The sequence below is a fragment of the Mastacembelus armatus genome, chromosome 16 (assembly GCF_900324485.2).
Source record: "Mastacembelus armatus chromosome 16, fMasArm1.2, whole genome shotgun sequence".
NCBI classification, from domain to species: Eukaryota; Metazoa; Chordata; class Actinopteri; order Synbranchiformes; family Mastacembelidae; genus Mastacembelus; species Mastacembelus armatus.
In genome coordinates this window covers 16,366,693-16,385,645 of record NC_046648.1, presented here as the reverse complement: position 1 = coordinate 16,385,645, position 18,953 = coordinate 16,366,693, and the positions used below count along the sequence as shown (strand labels likewise).

Here is an 18,953-nt window from a genome sequence, read left to right as displayed (position 1 = left end):
AAGACTTAGCACACAGCTAAGTATTTTTTAAAACCAGATACAAAAAAGGCTGTATAAAACAATGTGAATGCAAAACACAACAGCATGTGATTTACAAAGAACATTCAAATGTTTTCTCAACCTAATGATGTTGACCCTGGGTTGATAATGCGCTGTGATGATGATTGTTTTGTTTAGATAAAGAATCTGTTTGTTTACAGTCTCTTTTTTGTCAGTCAGCTGTTTTTTAATTCACAGTTCTAACAATAGTTGTCAGTTATTAATTTGGGACTAATCTCACTACTTAAACATCCACCTTGACCATATGGTGCAGGGATGGTGCACGACCCCGGCGCTCACCATGGATTACACACACACACACACACAGACGAGCGTGCAAGGCTAAGGAAGCACAACAACTGTTTGCAATTAGGTTAACTGAGCAACCTGTGGGTGGTGATAAACTAATAAACTTAAGGTTAAACAGTGGAGATTGGGTGTGACACGGTTCTGTGCCTCGACCATCTGTCTCTCTTCTAAACCCAGCAAATCACAACAGGGACTGCAGAGAGGGAACATGTTTATCACAAAGATTATTTCCCTTCAGGGAGAATTACAGTTTTACAAAAATGCTTCTCAGTTAATATTGCGGAATCAATCTTTTCTGGTTTCCAAAGTTCACTGAACAAAATTTAAATAATGGCAGACATTATGATCTTCACTCAACAGACTATATTTGGATGTACATTTTCACTCATGATTCATTATTGATAAAAATATGGTGCATGATGTATGAACTATCAACACAAACATAGACACACACACATTATAGAGGCTGGTCACTGTGAGCAGCAGGTGGTCAGTGAGGTTTAGCTGCCACATCACGTGTGTGCCATTTCAAAATGCCGACCCTGTATAATGAGGGAAATGATACAGAGAGGTCAGCCATCCTTTATGATATAGATAAAAATATGGAAAATAGATATATATAGGTATGAAATCATGTGGATTCCATTTCCAGCTATACTTTGGGATCCAACAAGAAACAAGAAAATATACAGCAAATGCCTTATGATATTGAAATATATCAGTGTGCTACAGTCATTACATTAGTGCTTCTGTCCTTTAAGAATATTTATCATCATCCGCAAAAGCCGAGTCCTGAATAAAGCACAAAAATCATTTCAAGAACTGATCATTTGAAAATAAATAATGTTATGAGTTTTATATTATTATATATTAAGGCTCTGGCTTTCTGTCATATTTCTAGGAAGTCCAAACCCTGTCTTACCAACCCACATTACCATCTATCTTTTGGCCAGACCAGTCAGGATGTCACACCTTTGATTTGGACTAATCCGTCTCTGTGCAGGTTGCTGGCTGTTCTGGCACCTGCCTATGCCATGTAAGTTTCCTGGTCAGACAGAGTATGCAGCTAACTGTGGGCAGAGACGTCATATTGGGATGTTCAACCACCGTCACATCCTGCTGAAGACCTTTTGTCAGCCTGATCTAAAAGTGTCTAACTCACAGCGCTGAAACTGAAACTAACCAGAACAGCAAAAACCAAAAGAAGACATTTCACCTCATGCCTGGTTAACTGTAGATGCACTGGGACAACATATTAGATAGAACTAAAAAATCCAATACATCAAAATGATGATAAAGTACACACTTATAATTAGTAACAAGGCTAAACTGACAACTCAATGAGAAATTTTCAACAAAAAAAGCTGACCCGTATTATTTTGTGATGTCCATCGCCAGTTGTGCAACTAAAAGACCATTATCTAGTATTGAATATTTTGTTTTTACAGGGTCATTTCACTCTTCAGTGACGGCGAGGCAACGAGGCAAGGCCACTTCTAGTGTAAAACAAAAAAGAAGATGAATCTGTTCCTCACAGATGAGTGGACACTTTTTGGATGGAGATTTTTGTTATCATGATCCCTGATGTCTCCGTTACAACTAAGTTGTCAAAATAACTTTTGCTTCAACTGACGTTACCCATTTTGAAGTGAAGCCAAGATCTTTAGTCCGTGTCTCTAAACTGTGAATGGAGATCATGAGGAACTCTCAATGTCGACACCTGTTCCTTGTTCCATTTGTGTTTTCGCTACTCCTTCTCCACCCCACATCTGCAATCTCAGGGTCTGACTATGATTACGGAGCACACCCACGTTTTATTTGCACCCCTGTTCCTCTGGATGTAGATCCCTCCTGCTTCCCTACAGCAGGTCCAGGCGCAGGGGCAGCAGGGCCCAGCGGACCAGGCCATCAAAGTGCACCTCCTGCTGGCTGGTGGGGGGTGAGCGAAGAGGCCAAAGCCACCATCCTCCACCTCAGAGAGAGCCTCGTGCAACAGAAAGAGACCATCCTGGACCAGAGGGAAACCATTCGAGAGCTGACTGCTAAACTCAGCCTGTGCGAGGGCTTCGGCCGGGGCGTGACGCCTCATGACGAGCACCACAGCACAGCCTCACATTCCCATCATACAGGGGTGGCCAGTCACCACAACTACAATGACAAGTGGCACTATAGCAACCAGCAGGGTCACCATGGAAACAGCAACCTCATACCGGATTCACCACACCACCCCGCTGTAGGTGGGCAACGATCTGGTGGAGGGCACAGCAGCAACAATCAGGGGAAGGATAAACATTTGACACCAGGGGACAACACATCAGCACCAGAACAGATGGAGAGGATATTGCAGGCGCTGAAGGAGAGACTGGACAACTTGCAGGTGAGCAACAAGAGGAGGAAACTTTTTCAGTACATGTAAAATAAAAAACACGTACAAAACTACAGAAAGAATAAGAGTGTAATGAATCGGTGTACTAAAGCAAATCTAATAAAGCTGAAAATCAAGAAGACAGAAGTAGAAAGGTTTGTCATGGGCTGTCTGCCCATATATGGCTTGTCCCTGTATAAACACAATATGCTGTCATCACCCAATTATCAATTAATCAAGTATGTCCAATATGCACTATGTCCACTAAACACTTTAAGCAAAGCAATAATGAATTACTTCATGACATGAAGCCACTCACAGGCTCAAAGGTCAATATGCTAATGTTGATACTCTTGTGTTTACAGTAGATTGATCTGGTACATTTAAGGTTTGGAATAAATTTTAGAGTCCTGTTTTTATGCTACCTGCTTGATTTTCTGACTCTCAGTCTCTTTGTTCCCTATATCTCCCCCCTGGATTGCAATCATAGACTTACGTCAGGAGCAATGGAGCGTGTGTTTGTGTGTGTGTTTGGAGGGGTATGCACAGGTCTAAAATCAGCAGTAATTATCGTGATCTCCTTTGACAGACTGGTAATCAGGACACGCACAAAGCCTGTCAGTCAGGACAAAGCCTGGATTACCTGAGAGGAGAAACATATGAATGTGAGAGGGACTGCAAAGCACTTGATTGTTGCATTTAGTATTTCAAGATTATATGTGAATGTAAACAGCAGGAGGTGAGGTTTAAAACACACACAGGTGGTGACAGAACTCAGATGATTCCTTGATACAGTTTATGTCTATGCCAAAGCAGCTCTGATGTCTTTAATCTTCACCTCTGTTTTCACCCTGACCTCCTTCAACAGAAGAGAAACACGTCCATCACCTACTCCAGCTCCTTGAAAGAGCTGCTTCAGAGGAAGATCAGTGCTCTGGAGCAACAGCTGCAGCATCGAACAGCTGCCCTTAGCAGCCCACAGCATCACAATGAGGACAGCAGTCACCGAGACGATGGAGAGCATCATGACGACGATCGGCATGACGACGATCGTCATGACGACGATCACCCTGATGACGGACACCCAGATGATCACAAGGATGACCATGACAACGGGGGTCACAGCGACAGTGGAACCCACACTGACCATCATGACGACAACAATGACCACCACGATTCAGGCGGTGACCATGATGACCACAGTGATGATGAGGAAGATGATGACACTGATGAAGATCAACACAGTAATGAAGCAGGCAATCACAATTACTTTCCACATACAGGACACAGAGCACAGAGGCCACAGGCTGGTTTCCACTCAAAGAAACTGGAGACAATGCTCAATCAGCTGCACCTCGCAGGTACATGGCACTAAAAATACAAAAGTCTTTAAGGGGCTCTGAAACATTTGAAGAGCTATAACAGTGTGGTGTCTGAAAATCCTGATGATAGGATAAAAACCTCCAGACCAGAACAGTTAAAGTTCTTTCAAGGAATTATGTTATGTTTCCTTAACACAGGTTCCAGCAGGAAGATATCCAAGACTCCTGACGCCTTCCAGATCAGTTTCCCGATGAGAACCAACTACATGTATGGACGGGTGAAGAGGACTCTGCTGCAGGAGATCTTCGCTCTGACCTTGTGTCTTTGGATCAAGGCTGGTGCGGGGCCCAGCCTGGGGACGCCCTTCTCTTACTCCACACCTGGACAGTCCAATGAGTTAGTGCTCATTGAATGGGGAAATAACCCCATAGAGCTGCTGGTTGATGACAAGGTGAATGAGCAAAAATACAAAGTCCACAACACTCCTCTGAGTTACAGTTTTAATTACCTATATTTTACTTATTTTCTCAGTTGTTTCATCATGTGAGTGATATAAACCCTATTAGGGTCTGGAGTTAGAAAGAAGAGAGATTACCACTGTAGCCTGCTTGGTATCAGTCAATACCAGCAAAACACACTAAGGCATCCGACTGAACTGCTGAAAGTTGAGTTGCATGGTAATAATGGCAATGTAGGCCCTTTGTTTGACAAGTAGGAAGAATGTGTAGATTCAAAGACAATACTTCTGGATCTCCTTTCTTTTGTTATAAAGAGTCCATCAGACAATGTTGTAGTGCAAACACCACTGGAGCTGGAGAGCTTGTGGAGGGGTTTTGACATTGAGCTAAGTCCTGAACCCTAAACAGCCTTGTTTTCATTGACCTCTAGTGGTTGGACATCTTACCTTGGTACACTGATGTACTGAAGGGGACTATGACATCATTACTGAGTGTTTTTAGAGGAAAACATACACAACCACAAGAGAACAGTGAAACATGGCTTTTCAGCCTGAGGCTAAAAATAATGAGTTTTAAAAACTTGTTGGTTTCTGCCTGATGGCTGAAAGATATTAATGCCGTATAATAACAAACTGTGTGCTTGTAATTCATGTACAACAGTATTACAGCACATTTATATCAGTGTCTCACCATATTCACTGTTCCTTCTGCAGGCAGCGATGTTGCCCCTGTCTTTGGGTGATGGGAAGTGGCACCATGTGTGTGTGACCTGGTCAACACGGGATGGACAGTGGGAGGCCTACCAGGACGGAGTGCAGAAAGGCTCTGGGAGAAATCTTTCACCCTGGCACTCCATCAAACCTGGGGGGGTCTTCATCCTGGGACAGGAGCAGGTAAAGAAAAAGCGTCTTCTTTTTTGTATATGCATTCTGTATTTGTGCACATAGTGAGCATATTAAATTCATAATGGGCATGGTTTTAATCATTGACTAAGTTTTATATACTTTTGTTAACTCATCTTTCACGTAATCATTTTTTATATTTTTTTTCACAAATGTTTATCTTTTGACTGATCTGAGGTGAAAATGTCTTATTTGTTCCTTAGATGCTCTTTGACACTTCTTGTTTCTCTCTGCTTCAGGACACCCTTGGGGGCCGTTTTGATGCCACTCAGTCATTCGTGGGCGAGATGTCGGACCTCCACATGTGGTCACATGTCCTGAGCTCTAGTGACATCTACGGCCTGGCCTCCTGCAGCAGCCACCTCACAGGAGATGTCATCGCTTGGTCTGATACTGAAGTGGAGCTTCATGGAGGCGTCACCAGACACCCCTTTGACCCCTGTCACTGATCCTGCACATAACCTGCAACGTACTGAGAAAATCTGCCATCTATCAGAAGCTCCAGACAGAAGACGGGGCAAGAACAAACCAAATGTTTTGTTGACTTTCAGTTGATTTTACAGATTGATCATTCAGTGGCACCAACTCCTCAAAATTAACAATCAATGCCTTTCTTAAAATCAGTGAGTTTTTAATAAAAAAAAGAAAAAAGATAAAAAACAATCTGACTGTGTAGGGACTTCATGGTTTGGGCCTTAGTTACTGGCTAATATGTTCATGAATTAGTGTTTTATTTTTAAGAGACAAGTGCTGTATGACATATTGTCATACTGGTAATAAGACTAAACACTGTTGGCTCTGTGATAATGTTAGCAGATCCTTACGTGAGTTCAGTGGTGAGGTGACAAACTGTCTGGTGTTAGTTTAATACTGATACTGATAGATATGTGCTGAGAAACCAATTTCAACTGTGGATTCACTTTTTAAAAGGTTTCCATGGAAGATACAGCTAATTTACCAAAGAAACTGTAGAATTAAGATCGACTTGTGTTATACTTTGTATTGTAATAATCTATGTAACAGATAGATTGATGTGCTATTTTGGGAAAAATGCTGAAATATCTCTCAGACAGAATTTAGTGTTTTACAGCATCTATTAATTTTAAAGTTATTACAGTTTTACAACTCTTGCCACTTTTTTTTTTATCCTGACCAGGCTCCTTTTAACAACTGAAGAATGTTTATTATACTTTTTTTTAGTGTTTGTTCACAAACAAATCACTGATGTTTCTCACTTTACTGTCGATAACTTGATTTTAACTGTGAAATCTGACTGATGTGGGGAAGTTATTGCATTGTGGCTTTTCTGAAACGATCTGGCCTTCACTACGTATTTAGTGTACTGTATATAAAACACAGGCTTTAGGTCAGTTTAGAAATTTGACTTACATATTGAGTTGTGACTTTTTTTCTAAATGTTGTGAGAATGTAAATAAAAGTGTGAAAAATAAGTCAAGTTTTCCGATTGCATATCTACCCAAATTATGCTGCATTAGCCAGACTTAATCTGTTAATCACATAACTTAATCTCACATAAAGAACAGAAGTAGGAGAAATAAAAAATAACATCCGGCAGTCCGTTATCTGTGTTCCTTTTATTGTTACACAATAGTTTACTGGCACCATTGTATTGTAATTTTCTAATTTTCCTTTTGCTACATTTACAGATGATCAATCCACCTTCACCTCACAGTAAATAAAAATAAATAAATACAAAAAAAAAAAAAAAAAACACATTTTCTCAAAGAGGTGACTCTGGGGTCAAAGGAATCAGAAACAGAGGACCAGCATCAGTCTGATTATTTCAGTGTTCATTCTTTCGTTTTAATGTTGTTCCAACAGTTTTTTTTTTTTTTTGGCAACTTTGCACTTCAAGAACACCCAGAAAGTGAATGCCTATAGAAAGCTGATGTACAGAAGTACACACATGGAGTTATAAACTTAGGCCTTAGTCAGTTCGATGAAGTGGGAGAGTAAAAGGCAATTCTAGATGAGTGTTTGAAGGACTAATCATTTGTTGTTCTGATCACAGAGAAAAGCCCATTCATGTTGGTCAGAAACTGTTGCTGCTATAGCGGGAACTCACCAGGTGATGGTGGTGGTGAGATTTCTTTCTATACAGCATGGTTCATCTTTCTGGATATTGCAGTGTGAGAGTCATCATCAGTAGAGGGTGATACAGAGTTTTAAAGTTGTACTGTCAGTCATGGTAACAGCATCTTTTTCAAAATGCTAAAATTGATAAAGTGCAGTAGACAATTATTTCTCCTACCATCAAGAAAATGCCAATTCATTAAACTACTAGAAACAGTTTATGAACTGGCTGTCAAGCAAATCTACCACTGGACACAAATCTAAACTTGTTACTGATTCATTACAAATACATAATTTGACTATTATATAATGAATCACAGATTTATTAGTGTTCCTTGTTTTGTTGCCATTGTACCATAATACTTTTTTTTTTTTTCATTTCAGCTTATGTGTAGCTTCCTCATCCTGGACTGGATGTCAGCTTAGCACAGTGTGAGGCTGAGGTGCTGCTTGTGCTTTACAGAGTCTGATTTACTCAAAAGCCTTATGGTGTGGACAGAGTTCAATCAGGCCACAGAACAGCTGCTAAATATCTTATTTTCCTAAAAACCCTAGAATTTAGCCACTTTGTGCATAAATCAACCTCCACATTAAATGCAGTTTCTCCAAGTCAACAGGGAACACTAACACTTTTCAAATCAGTGCACTAGCATGATCAGCGTTAAGTCAACACCTAAGACTGACGCCTTGGCTTATCAACATGCAGTCCTACACTAGCTTGTACAAAAATCAGTTTAACAAAAGGTAAAGAATAAATTAAATCATTTCTATGTGAATCGTAAACAAATATCCTAACATCTATTTACAAAAAGTATACATTATAATGAGCTGCCTTTGTGATTTCTTGAGACTCACTATAGCGGACAGACCCGGCTCTAACAGTTAAGTGTCGGACAGAGTTGTTAGTAGTGGCAGAGATATCAGTGTACATCTGGTAGTATTGAGGAAGAAGGAAATGATTTGTGGCATGCTGTAAGATTACGTCTGAGAGGACATGATGATCATTGCTCAGTATACTTCTGTGCAGGAATTGCTAACAAGGCTGCAGACTGCTACTACGCTTTTCTACTTGGCTATTGCTTGAAACATGCTGAAGAACATATGCTGTCTCAGTGAGCTGAAATAAGCAGCTTTCTACAAGTACAAAAACTGCTTATTTCTGTCTCCACTAACTACAACTTTTGGCCTCAAGACCCAACCCACTTTTTAAGATCAACAGTAGCTCGGTGATAAACTTACAGACAGTAATGAATAGTGATATTTTCCTTGTGAACAGTAGTATTAATGTTGTAATGTGTATTAAAGCAGTTAATAGTACTACAGGAAGCGATGGATACATCTGAGTAACCTGAAATCATTTGCTGCTTGGTTTCTCCTCCTCTCTGACCAAATATCACTGTATCTAAAGTGTAGTGTTTATAAACTAAATTCACATTTTGTCTGGGTGAACACAACCAAGAAAGGCAACATCTGATTTAGGAGGCGTCAAAAAAAAAAAAAAAAAACGTGAACGAGGTCATGAGAACTGAAGCTGCTTGCTACCTTGAAGAAGACCAGATTCACACTAATGCAGATAAATCTCTGGCTTTCTGGTCCACACTAGCATTCTGAAATTATATTCTTAAAGTCTGCTAAACATGCTATAAACTTGATGAAATTTATATATCCAAGGTGTATGCTATTATGCATGCACAAAAGGCTTTAATCAGCAGCCTTAAGTATTTCTGCTGAGCAACATTCTGCTGTTTTTTTGTGGGTAAAGCAACTGTGAATAAGGTGGTTCAGCAGCAGGTCAACATGGATGAGGATGCCTGAGATCACAACAATCAGGACACTTTCAAATCCTCCATATTCTCCAGTGTAAGAACACATTTGGTGAGAAAAAAAAAGGGCCAAGTGTGGAAGACAGGCCAAAAACAAGGAAACAAAATTAGAAATTACCTAAATTAGTGTGAACATGGTCTAAGGCGCGTTTCACAGTTCACTTAAATGTTAGATGAGAGAGGAATGTGGTGAGAAGATGGGACGGACAAAGTGCTCTGGTTGTAGTGTAGTGTAACCAAGATAACAGATGCAGCCACAGTGGGTGATTTCTTCACTCTGAAATGTGGCTTTTCAAAAGTCTCGTGGATGGGATAGCAAGAAATCCATATTTAGGAGACAGGACTCTGTTGAGGGCATGAATAGAAACAGGCAGTAAGAAGCAGGGACAAAAACATGTCCCCTGTAAAAACGGGGAAACAAGACAGACAAAGGAAGACGGAGAGAATAAAGAGAATCATCTATGGTTGTTCCTCTTTTTTCTTCAGTGATATACGTTTCTTCCTGGCAGCAAGCATTTCATAGAACGGATCGACACTGACAGCAGACCTGAACAGATGACAATGAAACTCCAGTGAGTGGGTGGACACTCAAAATATACCATTACATTACATGTCCGGAAGCTACCTCATGTTTTTTTGCTCAAAACATCTCATTGATTTACCACTAACTCCATTTATCCTGTCACAGTATCTTCGGTTGTTCATTTACATACTTTATGCTGTGGATCCATTCGTCCTTCTCCTCAGGGGTGGGGGCGGAGATGCGGTACACCATGTGGTTCCCTTCTACTACTCTCCCATCAGCCTCTGTCTTACAGGCCTTAATCAGCTGACCGCGGTTGTTGGGGATGTACAACTCAAAGCAATTCTGTTACAACAAAAGCCGAGGAAGCTTAGATAAACAATCAAAATACTCCTACTTAACTACAATGTTACACAGGAATGCAAACTTACTGGTTTCCTTGGATCCTCAACCTCACGGATGCTGAGGTTTTCCAAGGGAATGATGCCTCGTGGCTCCTTATCCTGTCAATGCAAATAGTTATTTAGAATTCTGTCTGTCTCTGTTTAATCAATCGCTACAGGATTTTGATTATGATGATGATAATCCAACCAATCTCAGCATAATTTCTAAAAAAAAATTGTCAATGGGAGGAAAATTGTAACAAACAAAAAACACTGATTAAACAAAATCTATTGTGCTGTTCATAAATGCATCACTCTGACTGGCCTTCACTTTTTAATTGTATAGTCAGGAAGGGCTGAGGCTAGAGGACAGTCCTCTCAATGTGTTCTTGTATGGTTTTGCTTTCATACGTTGTCTCTTGTGACTGGTCTGACTTGTATGGCTTTTGTTTTACTGTGCATAAGCAACTAAACCAGTTGACCCTCAGTGGATTCATAAAGTTATGGGTCTGGTCCTTGAGTTCAGTAACCCAGCTTCCTTGCAGATACACTACTCCCTTTTTGTTAGCCAACCTTTCAATAAAAAAACCTTTACAATTTATTACAAAACAATCAACTGATCACACAGAGTCATTTCTTACAAAGCCAGAGCAAACACATTATCTGGACACAATCATAAAAAACATTTCAACATCTTCTTTATTGCATCTGAGGCATCTACATGGACTATCAAACCAGAGAGTAAACCAGGACTCACTGTGGTATATTCAAAGTAATAAAGGCAGTTGTCTGTGAGAATGAACCATCGTCGTTTCCAGGTTTTCACTCGTCCCCCTGAAACACAATAAAAACACAAGTGGAAGAACAAGATGAAAGAGTTTCTTAACGCATTAAATTTGGGTGGATAATATTTTATTATCTCTACAATCTACATGACTACTTTTAACTACAAGTACTCTGTTAATACATACCTCCTGAGAAAACAAGCAGCGGCAGTAGAGGATGGAAATCACAGGGAAGAAAGAGGCAAAAGGGACCACAGGTTTTAGAGGGAGAGAGAAAGGGGACAGGAGAGAAAGAAAAGAATGAGAGGAAGAGAGATTGTATTAGTGACACAGATCACAGGCTGCGCCATGCAAAAGAAAACAATCAGATTTTTAGACTGCCAAAAAGAGAGTGAGTGTCTTGTTCACCATCATGCTATGGCAATGTTTGAATGCCACAACACTGTAAGCTGACAATTCAGGTGGAGGCAAAGAAACAGCAAACCTCAGGGAGAGAATGGCAGATTCATCATAGCATAAAGCCTTAGAAGAGAAAAAAGTACAAGTACAGTAGGGCATAATCACTTTTTCTCAACAACCCCTTACATTTTTAATATTGCTACACTACATCTGAATTTGTAGGAATTCAGCGGTGAAGCCAAAACATTAGGCAGCAGTAGTCCCCAACAAAGCAGACTCTGTAGCATCATCTCACCAAGTTTGAGAAGCCAGCCTTCTCTGTCGGGGTTGAAGAAGGTGTGCGTCAGGTCATTGCCGTCGTCCTCAGGGATCTTGAAGGGCTCGTTTTTAATGCTTTCATAGAGATTCTGGAGCAACAGAGAAGATAATGATATGGCCCTCTACATATCTGCTCACATGCCGGCACACACTTTTAACATTCTGACTCCCACAAAGAAAAAAAGACACAGAAACATCATCGCACCCTGAGAAGCTCCTCTGGCAGGTCTCCACCCTCGTTGATGCCCCGGTTCATTGAAATGAAGCGGTCCACTCCAGGTTTGTCCCTCACATTGGGGTTATGGAGGCTTGTGTTCAGCATAATGATGGCAAATGACAGCACATAACATGTGTCTGCAAACAGGAGAGACAGGATTTCTGTACAAAAATGCATTTGAATTAACAAGATTACCTCAATACCAGTACAACTGGTTTGACCCTGAATCAAAAACTACTTTCATCAACTACCACCACTCCGTTAAAATAAAAGTCAGTATTATACATGTTAAAATAGCCAACATTTTTAAGATGCTAACCTTGCTAAAACTCTTCTGTCCCAAAAATAAAGAAAAGCTAAACAAACCTCATTTCAAACAATTTAAAGCTTCCCTGCTATGAGTGGGTCCCAGTATCGTGTGCATGCAGACTTGAATACACATGCAAACAGGTGAAACATAAAAAGTTAGCACAGTAATGTTTGGGTGAGCAATACTAAACATTCAATTACATTACTTCATTTCTGATAAGAGGCTCATTGTTTGTGAGGCCACTCTACCTGAGTTTCACTTTGTGTGGTGCTAGCAGGAATCCAAAGAACTGTCAGTGAAAAGTGCCCTTACTGAAAAAATGTGCCCCCCCTTCCTGTGATTCACTGGAGGAAAACAAATGAAATGTAAACATGTTTACCGGTGCTCTGGAAGACACCGGGGTTGCAGTGGCAGTATCTCTGAGCAAAGGCCTCCATCATTCTGTCAATCTTCTGGGCTTCACCAGGCAAACGGAAACTCCACAGGAACTGTCTGTAGAAAACAGGTCGGGTTTTAGTTCAAGTCTGAGAGAACAACCTCTGCCAGCAAGGAAGAGTTACAGTCACTCCTGCTCGCTTGCATAACTTTTTCCATCCCTAACCTGGAGTGGCAAAGAGAGTGGGACTTTCCATTGCTGAGAAGGTTTATTTAAAAGATAATACCAGGATACTAGTCAAAGCTTTTGTCCTTGGTTCAAAACAAAAAAAAAAAAAACATGCCAAGGTAGGGATAGTTAACCTGAGGGCCTGGACGAGGTTGAGATCAGTGAACTCATGGAGGTCAACAAACGCCTGAAGAACTTTGATGTTGAAGTCATCCCTGCGACACAGTAACAGACAGCACAATTACTAAAGGCTGGTGCATGAGGGGGAAAAGAAACAGAGCAGAAGATATCAGCAGACATGGCACCTTTCTCCCAGGTAATCTCCTATAGCTGTCTTGTTGAGGCCTTCTCCTTTGTACAAAAACTGGGCAATGTCCTCTGCAGTGTGTCTGAGCAACTCGTTCTCCACCAGAAACACAATGCCCTGCAGAGAGTTGATAGAATCAGTCACAACAAAGCTAGTAAAGATTCAGATACAATGCACCAACACAAATATTGAAAGGAATTACCTTTTTCGGGTCCATGTTGAATTTCTTCCTTCCCATTGCCACATGCCTGCTTTTCTGTAGAGTTTTGCTGCATAGTAGAAGAGAGAGTAGTTTTTTTTTTTTTTTTTTTCCTGTGGTCACAGGTCCATACCAATAATGGTAAGAACTTAGTGTTGAGATCAAATATATAACTCAAGATCACATTATAAAATATTAGGATACTAAAACCATTAATAGTTTTTAATATCTTTCATTGCATCAAATGGCAATTTCAAACCATTAAAAACTGCATGTTAATATTCCAGATCCTGTCAGGGCTCTAGAAAGAGTCCTGGTGGTTCCAAACGTGCTCCATTTCACTTATTGAGGCCACCGTGCTCCTGGGAACACTCAAAGCTTTAGAAACTATTTTATACCCTTCTCCAAATCAAGGTCTCACCAGTTGTAGCACAGGGATCTACAGACAGTTCCTTGGACTTCATGGCTTGGTTTTGGTGCTGACATGCAGTGTGAATTGGTCTGGAGACTTTTGTAAATGTGATGTTTTTTGGGGGCTTTTTTTTAATAAATTTGCACAAAAATTGTGTGTTTTCACTTTGACATTATGGGATGTTAAGTGTAGATTAATGGGGCAACTAGCACATAAATTTAAAATATCTACACAAAAGTGTACAAAACTTGAAGGGGTCTGAATACTTTCTGAAATCATTGTATACTGTATAATTTTCATAAACACTTGAAATGGGCAGGCGGTGGCCATGATCAAAACAGGTATTTGTTTTACAACATATATAATTTTAAAGGGAGTGCTTTGAAGGTGCTAGGTAATCAAAATGCTTAACACAAAAGGTTGCATGAGTATACACAAGGATACAAAAATCAAATCTAGCATGTTTGTGAGAGTTGCTGAATTGCAGCTGATATAGTGATGTCAGCAAAAGCAAGTTAAGAGTACTGTGCTTCATCACGTCCACGACAGAGAGAAAAGCTTTTAAACGGGAGTGGTGGGAGCATGACAAGTTCTAGGTCTAGGTGATAACGATGACCACCAAAGCTGGTATTGGCAAATGATGAATGAATCAGATCACACTGTGGCAATCAAAGCAAACGCCTGTTGTTTTGTCTTTTCAAAAATGCCAAATCAATACTGTTCAGTGCAGAGAAGCAGTCCTACTGTTAGTTTTCTTACCTGCCCTCTGTGCTGGTTTCCAGTCCCTCAACCTCTAAAATCGCCTCTCTTAATTCCTCTCTGAGCCTTTGGATCTCTTGCAGCAGGACGCCCTTCCTCCTGCGGATGTCCTCCAGCTCAGAGCGCTCCTCTGGGCTCAGGTCTACAGGGACTGTAAGGGAAGAGAAGAAGAATGACTCCACGACCGCTAACAAATGGTAACTGTGCCCAAAGAATCAAAGGCAGAAACTGCTCTTACTAGAAAAATTAAAAACAATCAAAACAACTATTTAAAGAACTGCATTGGTACTCAAATTGGCCATGACATTTTACTTCTATTAATACTTCACAATAAAAAAAGAAGGAGAAATAACACTTGTAATATTAGTAACTGAAGTTAGCAAGATAAAACATAAAAAGACTGGGTGGCCCAAGAGTTTTTTTTCTCTCTTAAATACAGATAAAAACCACTTCATTCTAAGTCAAAGTTATTCCACATATTCAAACACATTGCCTTTATCTCTCACTTTCCTACTCCTTTCTCTACTCACCACATCTAATTACACTCAGTTTGTGCAAAAATCTGTTTATGACCTGTAACTGCAGTATAACGTATTTCATTACACATTACAACTGCCTATTTGCTGAGGTATGGTACTGGGGCTGCAGCTAGCAATTATACAAAACAACACAATATTAATAAATTATCATAATGAAAAACAATGAAATTTAAATTAATGTGAGCCATTTGCATCACATCTTTCTATTGAACAGTCTTTGTGCACAGTGTCTACAGTGAGTTGCTGTGATGTTTAGACTAAATGGCCATTCTGTTAACACTTCCATCATTCACTTATTAAGTTTAGATGAGGCCAGACCAGCATAGTACAACACAGTGCTATGCAGGAAACAAAATATTTAATGTTTTCAGCAATTCTATCAAAACCTACATTTGAAGCAATGAAACTAATGACAGTCCTAAACTGTAGAGTTGGGTGATAAATCAACAATTTTTATTTAGCACTGTGATTGAGATATCATATATATAAGATGTATAAGAGCCCAAAAAAAACAGACATCGATGGTAAAATTAAATACATGCAACATAAGCCCTATACACCTCAGAGATGAAGGAGAGCAGCACTGTGGAACACATAGTAAGCGGAGAGGGAGGTTAGATACAGATTAAAACCATGTAAAAGTAAAGTTAACTATTAAAGAGCAAATTTTAATCAGTAAAAAGAGAAATGATTTCATAGTAACTGTATTATGATTTATTTTTTCACAAAATATCCGATTTATGATTTAAATCGATTTTTTTCCCGGCGGGTGCGCTTGTGTTGCTGTGGTCTTATTCATTTCATAGAGCACTACCTAGAATTTTGCTGGTTGGTACCAACTTTTCAGTTACTGGAGGATACTGTCAGGCTGCATCAAGATTTTTGCTACTATCGGGAGTGCAAAAAATGCCAAAAATATTACCCTGGCACTCCAGTACAGGAGTCCAGTTCAGCCCTCACATTAAAGTGGTAATTACTAGCCTGCCTTAGGCTGTACAGAAGAGGTTTCTTCTCTAGGCTGAAGCAAAGGAATTCATCCAGCTATCCTGTTGCCTCATCACTAGCACCTGCATAGGCCTGAAACTACAGATACTGGTGAAGTAGCTTCCTTCTAAAAGTAACAGTTGTTATGATTGCTGGACATTATTTAAGCTGTACGTATACTTTTACTGCTCAGAAGATATTAATTTCAGGGTCTAGACTAAACCGACTAGAGCCTATTTCTTTTACCTCAACGAGGAGAGGCTACAGACACTTTAAAGAAACCCTTATAAAATTACAATTAAAGCAGGGAAGCTTTTATTTTAACTGCAGATGTTGTACTTTATTTAGCAGAGGCAAGAGCTAAACAGCAAACAATAAATTAATTTAAATCAATAAATGTATCTAAAAATCAAAAATCAACAGTACAATAATAAATCAGTAATCTCTATTTTTCTTAACTATCATTCTCCTTGGTCTTCGAAGAATAGGGCAGATTCTGAATGTCTCCAGTTGGCCTTAAAACTGGAGACATACATAACTGTATTATGATTTATTGTTACCGATTGCACTGTGATTTTATTGTGGTTGATTACATACATATAGCGATGAAAATATGATTAAAAATAAGAATCTCTTTTAAAGGAAAAAAGTTACTGTATGAAATAAATGCATTAATGAAAAAAAAAATAAGAATTCTCATTTTCCAATATTTTAAGTCCACCTAGATAAAACTAATGCAGTCTAAGACAACACTGCTTCAATAAACCCCCCTTCATGAAGGTGATAGTTTGTTTTTGTTGAAATGAATGAACATAATAATAAAAAACAATTCAGCCTCCACATGACCATAAAGTTAAATCAACACAAAACTAAAAGTGTCAAGAAAACTGGACAAAATAACTGCTATGGAGCAGCGTTTGTTCAGGGCTGTAGTAGTTTCAGCTACCAGTGGTGATACAAATTTGATACAAATGACTAGATGTGAAGCTCGGAGTAGCAGCTGGAGATCAGCAGTGACTGACAGCACCCGAAGGTTCCACACATGTTTATTCTGCAAAACAAACACCTGCTCTACACCAACCACGCCCACAATCTGGATTAATTGTCCGTATGCTTTCACACCACAATAGCCGAGCTGCAGACAGTGGACGGTTTCAGCCTGGTAAATAAGCCCTTCATGTGAAACGAAGGCTGCCCACCGTGTCCCCCAACGTTAGCTGAAACGTTAGCTCCTAGCACACAGCGAAACAATCAATATTTAGTTGGCCTTGTGGCTTATTCTAACCAAAGTGTGTTTTACACGCACGATCACACTGTTAAGAAGAAACAATAAAATATATATACCCACTCGTTTTCATTTAAATGTCCAACAGACTAATAAAATGTGTCACACCTGAGCAAATAAACTGAGCCACATTAGCCACAGCTAGCCAGAGATAACCTGTGCAAACAGATAAGCCCACTTACTGTAGTCCAGCTCATCCATTTTTGGCGCTTTACTTTTAGGCATAAATATTTCAGAGTCGACTGTCATTAAACATCAGAAAATTAAGGATATATGTGTAAATATATCCTCAAACTAAAGGAAAAAATAGACAACCCTTAGTGTCGAAGTGCTGGGCCGGAGACAAAGAAGGTGGCGACACCGGAAGCGGCGTCTGGCTTTCGAGTACTCTACTTCCGGTCAGTTGTTTTTCAAAATGCAATCAAATTTGCATAAATTGCTAAATCCTATGAGGCAGTATGTTCGACATATAATTTGGTGTTTAAATAAATAATTTTTATAATTTTAATTTAGTAAATAATTTATGTTGAGAGGTCGCATGACAGGAGCCTGCAAACTTTTTATTATTTTATTAATCACAGAACAAGCCATACTCTTGCATTACACAAAGTGGAGTCATTTATTGCAAAGCCATGAAATGCAAAGCTTCAAAAGTAAAGTCAGACATACAGAAAGACTTAGGGAATGCAAACATTTAAACTCTAATCGAATTGTCAAATTAATCTCACAACAGTGGCCATATAGGGCCAAATGGATATTGCTCATTGTCTTTGAATTGTAAAATGTTTGGATTTCCAGCATTTCTTGTCCCTGATGGCTTACAGGCTGAGGTTGAATCTCGTTATTTACCTTGGAAACAGCAGCTGACAAAACAGTCAAGGTGGCCATTCTGTGGCTTTCAAATTTAACACCATCTGCTGAGAAACACACGACTCAGAGCCTAATCAGAGAATTTTGTGGTTGAGGAACTTTCATTTTTGAGTTGACTGCACGTTGTTTTTTTTTATAAGGGGAAAACCTCTAAAGATACACTGACACACAGATAAATGGACAAAAGCTTTGTCCAAATGGCAGCCTGTAACACAAAAAATTGTAGAAATAACCAATTAATAAGAGTGAGGGAGTAAACACCAGAAGTGATTAAGGCTCAAACGAAGTTAATTGCAATGTCATTTATCTCCTTTGTAAGTTTACTGTGACTGATGGAAGAAGGGACAATGTTTTAATCTAAGGGCAGTGCAACAATGCCATTAGATATCAAAAGAATGCTGTTGATAAAAACAACTTCCCACACTTGATATCGTATGACTGTATTATATAAATGAAAGGACACACTGGTATGATAAACGAGTAGATTTGATCCAGACAAACTTAGCCTTAGCCTATTTAACTGTATGTTCTATATGTATATATTTTAATTAATAATAATTACAATTTCCTTACAGTCACTCCTGTACTTACATTTTAATGGTGCTATTAACTGAGGAGTTGCACCTGACATTGGTCTATAACATCATGTTTCAATCTAAATGTTTAGGATGGTAAACTGTCATAACTAGTCTCTAAAACAGAGCGTAAATATTTAGGCAAAATCTATTCAAAGTGTATATAGATAC

General features: G+C 39.4%; 2 protein-coding genes across 2 annotated transcripts; one reads left to right on the top strand and one right to left on the bottom strand.

Moving 5' to 3' along the window:
- The first annotated feature begins 2,035 nt into the window (after window positions 1-2,035).
- LOC113136477 (neuronal pentraxin-1) lies at window positions 2,036-5,845 on the top strand. Its single transcript, XM_026317334.1, has 5 exons — window positions 2,036-2,725; window positions 3,582-4,074; window positions 4,234-4,487; window positions 5,208-5,387; window positions 5,636-5,845. The coding sequence occupies exons 1-5, from the start codon at window positions 2,036-2,038 to the stop codon at window positions 5,843-5,845; spliced, it is 1,827 nt and encodes a 608-aa protein (XP_026173119.1).
- A 3,407-nt stretch (window positions 5,846-9,252) lies between these two features.
- On the bottom strand, window positions 9,253-17,688 carry cyth2 (cytohesin 2). The gene is made up of 12 exons (XM_026317410.1): window positions 17,520-17,688; window positions 14,530-14,680; window positions 13,362-13,428; window positions 13,158-13,276; window positions 12,987-13,067; window positions 12,628-12,740; window positions 11,927-12,075; window positions 11,699-11,810; window positions 10,977-11,053; window positions 10,268-10,339; window positions 10,027-10,181; window positions 9,253-9,860 (listed from the first exon to the last, which is right to left on the bottom strand). The coding sequence occupies exons 1-12, from the start codon at window positions 17,584-17,586 to the stop codon at window positions 9,773-9,775; spliced, it is 1,251 nt and encodes a 416-aa protein (XP_026173195.1). The 5' UTR covers window positions 17,587-17,688; the 3' UTR covers window positions 9,253-9,772.
- Between the last annotated feature and the right edge of the window lie 1,265 nt (window positions 17,689-18,953).

Coding starts and splice junctions, on each gene's coding strand:
- cyth2 (XM_026317410.1), bottom strand. CDS start 17,586: ATGACAGTCGACTCTGAAATATTTATGCCTAAAAGTAAAGCGCCAAAA. Junction 12,741..12,986: donor AACCTCGTCCAGGCCCTCAG/GTTAACTATCCC, acceptor TGTTTTCTACAG/ACAGTTCCTGTGGAGTTTCC. Junction 11,054..11,698: donor AGGCTGGCTTCTCAAACTTG/GTGAGATGATGC, acceptor ATTGTGTTTCAG/GGGGACGAGTGAAAACCTGG.
- LOC113136477 (XM_026317334.1), top strand. CDS start 2,036: ATGGAGATCATGAGGAACTCTCAATGTCGACACCTGTTCCTTGTTCCA. Junction 2,726..3,581: donor AGAGACTGGACAACTTGCAG/GTGAGCAACAAG, acceptor CTCCTTCAACAG/AAGAGAAACACGTCCATCAC. Junction 4,075..4,233: donor CAATCAGCTGCACCTCGCAG/GTACATGGCACT, acceptor TCCTTAACACAG/GTTCCAGCAGGAAGATATCC.